Raw genomic sequence first — 5,498 nt, 5'->3', positions numbered from 1 at the left:
GGTTCATGTTTAAGGTTTTATATTTTTTATTTAGGGTTTGAGATTCTAGATTTAGGATTTGGGGTTTAGGATAAAAATTATCAAAATTATGTGTTAATGACATTAAAAAATTTGTTGAAATGTAATTAAATAATTGAGAAGGGGCCATGAATAATATGGTTGGAAAGGTCCAAAAATGTATCTAGAAGAAGAGGAATTAAACTTGAGACTCAAAGATATTATTTAACCATTTAATCAAATGGAGCTAATATGTTAAAAATGTTAATTAAAAATAATAAAAAAAGCTTAAAACAATATAAAATAAAAATACAAATGTGAGTGAAAAAAGAATTGAACCAGAGACTCAAGAATAAAATCACTAATATTTATCTATCTAATTAAAGATATTAATTATATTAAAAAATAAAATAAAATAAATGATTTAAAGAAAAAATGCGTCCAACTAAGACTTTCCAAAGTGTTATACAAATGACTTATTTCCCTAAATTTTAAAATATATATATCTTATTTGACCAATAAATTTTTTTTACATATATGGCTAATTTAGTATAACATACACAATAATAGATTAGGGTTAGAGAGAAATTTTCTAAAAAACTATGTTGAAAACTTTGATGGCTATTTTATACGGTAGGGAGGGGAACTAGTGGGTTATAATGATCTCGTCTCTCTTTTCTCACATCTGACAAAAGAGAGAAGAGCACAAAAAACCTTGAATTTTCTTCTTCTTTTTTTATATCTAGCTTTTCTTTCAACCCAACAGCAATGATGAAGTCCGCTTTCTCTCCATCTTCTCCATCGCCATCATTGTTCCCACACCACCTCACCTGCCTTTATGATCATTACCTTCTACACATTCTTCAAAGCTCGTCATCATTTCATCATCCCAAAAAGAAGAAGAAGAAGAAGGAGGAAAGAATAAATCAGAAGAAGCGAAAGTGATGTTGTTTTCAAGTGGGGGATTGAGAAGAAGTTTATAGCAAAAAGAAAGGACCTTTCAAGTTTCAAGCTCTAGGCTTTTTCTTGTTTTCAGCTTTGTTTCTTGGTTTTGAGTGAATGGGTCTTTTCTTTTTTCTCCTGTTTCTTCTAGATTTTCCCAGTCTTCTTTTTTGTGGGGGGGAATCAAGCATCTTGGTCCGAAACTATTTGCTTCCATCAGAGCAAAATCAGTACTTGCTAGCTTTTTTTGGTTTTGTATGGTTTTATTGTTAGGTTATTGAAAAACTTGTTTGTGTTCACTATGTTCTGTAAGAGATCTCTTTCTTCTCTTGATCCTATTTCCATACATGATCTTCTCTTTCACATACACTTTCTGCAATTCCTCCAAGCTGATCTAAAGTTTCATCAGCCATATATTTATGTGTATGATTTTTGTATGCCTTTTTATCAACAGATCTACCATGTTTATCATAAATGAAACCGTAGTATTTTGTTTGTTTTAGGGTTTTTTTTTTTTACAGTTGAAGCCTGTCTCCTTCCAAAAATTTTCCCACAAAACATCATGATTCCTGAGCTTGCTATAAATAATAATTGGACAAAAACAATATGCTATCAGATGAGTCTTCCTTTTAAATAATATTTCCTTTTCTTTCTTTCTCTCCAAAGTAAAACACATACAGGAGAAGGAACTCTTGGATAATAAATACATATATAAGGAAATCTTTTGGTATTAGCTTCTTATTTCATCTTTGGTTTTTGAGGATCAGATGAACAATCTATATATATATATGTATATATTTATATTCTTATCCAAGTAGAAACCTAGGACTTTGATTGAGCTTATTGGAAGGCAACAAAAACACTTGGCAAAATATCCCTTCATTTGTTTAAATAAGTTTTCTTTTAATTTAAGTAAGCTTTTGTTACTAGTATGGGAGCTAGTTTCCTTCAGCTATGCATACATACATAGTGTTCTTTCATTTGATTATGTAGGATTATTTATTTTTATCCCTTGTATGTTTTTGATCTCTTCTCCATCAAAGAGTGTGTAAAGTAGATGAAGAGAAAGTTAGATCCCTAAAGCAGTATAATGGGGTGGCTAATCATACTTTTGAAGAGAGAGCAGTGGAGAGAGGCCATGCATGTATGTTCTTCCTTTATATTCTTTGTAAAATTGCTTCCATAATTAAAGGTGAAAAGGGAAGTAGATTCAACATCATATATGTCTTTACTGTCTTCATTTCTATATATTCTGATTTAAGGTTTTCGGGTGAAAGCTGTTTAGTTTCGATATTGTTGCCTCGTCTATATTTGATGGATCATATTTTATTTTAAGAGAAATGAGGAGTCTGAAATATTCATCTTCAGTTCCTTGTATTTCTCAAACATAATAGATTAATCTAAACCATGATCAACGCCTAGTTTTATGCTTTTATGTTTAATATGGTTTTGCCTTTTTATTTTACATCTCTAATCTATCAAACTTTTTTTTTTTTTACTTTTTCTATTTGATGTGTGGCAGTAAAATATAGTTGCATTCTAGAGACATTAATACATCAAAATTGTTGTACGTGCAAGTCATGAATTATTATTGAATAAATTAAGATTCGTTCAGAAAAATAAAAAGTATAGTTAAAGCCAAAAATTTAACAGTAATTCAGATCATATATAAGATTATGAAATATTTTAGGGAAACCTAAGTAATTGAAGGCAAATTTAGTGGGCTTTAATTGATCGGCCACTCAGTAAACTTGCTGAGCTGAAGGGGAAAAAATTTTATGTATAACTTGGGCTGATGACTGAGAGGGTCCACTTGAGATAAGTAAGGTGACCCTCTTTGCTAAGAATTTCTTGAATCTGTTATAATGATGGATATCGAATTTGGGTTTGATTCTGTGGATTCATTTCATTCTTTTAAGAGGTAAATTTATCCAATCAAAGTTATATATATTGATAGGACGCAATTAGCTAAACAAATCAAAGTTACATAGTTGGAAGCCGAGTTTAAATTGTGGTTCGCAAGTATGTTTAATTTATTAATTTCTCTTTTCCATAGATGTGAAAGAATTTTGGAGATTTACAATTTCATCCCATATATTCCAAAATCATGGAAGAGTGGGACCAATGTAAAACAGAAGGGCATGGGCTTGGGCCGAGCATGAGAAAAAGGAAGATAAAAAGGTCAATAATCGCAGTGTGGCAAGTAGCTATAGATTGTGACATATCAGTTCACTACTTCAATCATATTTCCTTTTCTTACACAATATTTAAAACTATATGTATCTTTTTAACTCATAAATAAGATAATAAATCTTAGCTCAATCGAACTTCAAAACATTGAATGAAAAAGAATGTAAAACGTATCAAAATAAGTGCATATGTATCTGTCAAGATCCGGTTTATGCGTCTATTCTATTCTAGAGTGATGTTACTCTGACAAGGATCTAAATATATGATACAGGAATATTATATATCCAATACATGCAAGTTTTTTTTTTTTTATGTTCTTAGCATTTTAGAAATCCTACTTTTGAAATTATATCCATTTAAACTGAATTTTCCTATGGAAAACAGAAACATATTAGAAACTGGCACTCATTTCAGACATGAAGGTACTTATATCAGTTGTGATACCCACATACGAGGAACAATACATAACTAATATCTGTATCTATTCTTGTAAAACTTTCAACTATATGACAATGTGGTTTTGTTCCTAAATGCAGTTGGGATTAGCTTTAAGGCACTTCAATTCGTAGCTGTGCATTTTGAAAATGAGAAACCCCACATCCAGATGGTAGCAGGTAAAAACAGTTTGTGATGGTTAAAACTATTAACTTAAGTCTGTTTCATGAAACAAGGCAAACACAAAAAGAGTATACATCTTTTCAAAAACCCAGTAAGAAATCAGTAAAAAGAAGCCAAATTTAACTAACAAACACCTCAATTAACAGCATCACACCTACGCCTAATCTCTCCTCTTCTCCCAGTTTTGATCCTATAAACACTGAGCTTCTGCATAGCTCTAGCAAAATCTCGAAAGAACTTGTTTTGATCCTTTGCATACAGTTCCACAAAAGGCTTTGTTCTAGGATCATTATACAACCCATGATCTGATTCCAATAGCCCTAAACCCTTTGGTAAATTCTGATAATACAAGTTGTCAAACTTGTTGGGACTCATTATATCGTTGAAAACAGACAAAGTCGGGTTCTTTGGGTAACCTGAACAAGCTTGTTTCAATGCTTGAGCAAACCTTGGACTGTAATGGGTATCGTTCCCAAGATTAGAGCTGAACTCTTTGCAATGTGAAAACCCAATTGTGTGTGCTCCACTTAAGGCCACCATTTCTTGAACATTGAACCCACTTGCCGCAAAAAGGTTGATTATCTGTGACATGCTCATGGTGGGTTTTGGCAGTTTCCCTTCTATTGATGAAGCCTGAGAAGATCTCGAATCTTTCCGACCCAAAAATACTTTATAGTAGGGGCCGCCGAGCATGGTCACAAGGTCACGTGCGGCCACCGTGAGGATGTCGGAACAAGAGACTGTGTTGGGACATGATAGTTCGAGGGCTGTCTTGGCTCGGACAATGAGGTCGAATGGATCTCCGGGGAGGGAGAGGTTGATGTCGGCGTCACGTTCGGCTTTGTTGAATGGAGTTGAAGATATGAGGATGGAACCGTCGCAGCCATTGGGGAGGCAGTCGTGGAACAAAAGACGGAGTGTTCCGGCAGCTGTCGTGGGGTTGTTGATTTGCTTGTCGGTAATAGCTTCTTGCATGATCTTGTTGAAACTTGGACAGGTTTTGGAGTAGTAATCTAAGCTTAACCTTGACTCCGAAAGCAATGCGGTGGAGGAGAGCAAGAAGAGAACAACTAGCAGCAGCGACGGCGGTGGCGGCGCCATTGGTTGAGCTGAGCTTTGAGGGAGAGAAAGTGACGGGGGCTTTTTAGCTTTGAAGGTTAGGAGTGAGAAAAATGGGGGAGGGGGTTAGATTGGGAAAGATGGAAAGAGGGATATTTTAACAGGGAGCTGGTGTCACCACCAATCACGGGATGTTCGGCATGGCAGAAGAGATCCAGGTAGTTTTATGAATGGGATGAAATCTCAACCGTTGATAAGTATGTGATGCAAACGACGAATGCGGTTCCAATGTATAGATGATTTGACAATGCCAATGTTTCGTAGTAATACATATTGTCTTTATTTTGATATATATAATTACCAAACCTTTTTTCTCAATTATTTTTTGTGCTTAGTATTTGTAATTATATATGATTATATCATATTTATATTTGTAAACTTTAAAGAATTGAAATAGATTCGTTTATATCGGTACAAATTTAAAGTAATTTTACATTTTTCTATATATTTTTTACTATTAATATTTTAATAACAGTTGAATTTATCAAGCATGTCAACTTTCGAATCAATTTAATATCTATATCATATCAATCTAAAATATTATATATACATATATTTAATAAATAATCGAAAGATATGTACATAAAACATAGTGAAAATTTTATAATTTACATCAAATTTGACATGCATAA

The 5,498-nt window shown here is 33.1% G+C and overlaps 1 protein-coding gene across 1 annotated transcript; it reads right to left on the bottom strand.

Annotated features, from left to right (window-relative positions):
- Positions 1–3,760: 3,760 nt before the first annotated feature.
- On the bottom strand, positions 3,761–5,241 carry LOC107959823 (peroxidase 31). Its single transcript, XM_016895979.2, has one exon. The coding sequence runs from the start codon at positions 4,846–4,848 to the stop codon at positions 3,883–3,885; it is 966 nt and encodes a 321-aa protein (XP_016751468.1). The 5' UTR covers positions 4,849–5,241; the 3' UTR covers positions 3,761–3,882.
- Positions 5,242–5,498: the final 257 nt, after the last annotated feature.

The sequence above is a fragment of the Gossypium hirsutum genome, chromosome A05, assembly GCF_007990345.1.
Source record: "Gossypium hirsutum isolate 1008001.06 chromosome A05, Gossypium_hirsutum_v2.1, whole genome shotgun sequence".
NCBI lineage: Eukaryota > Viridiplantae > Streptophyta > Magnoliopsida > Malvales > Malvaceae > Gossypium > Gossypium hirsutum.
This window is presented reverse-complemented; position numbering and strand designations above follow the sequence as displayed.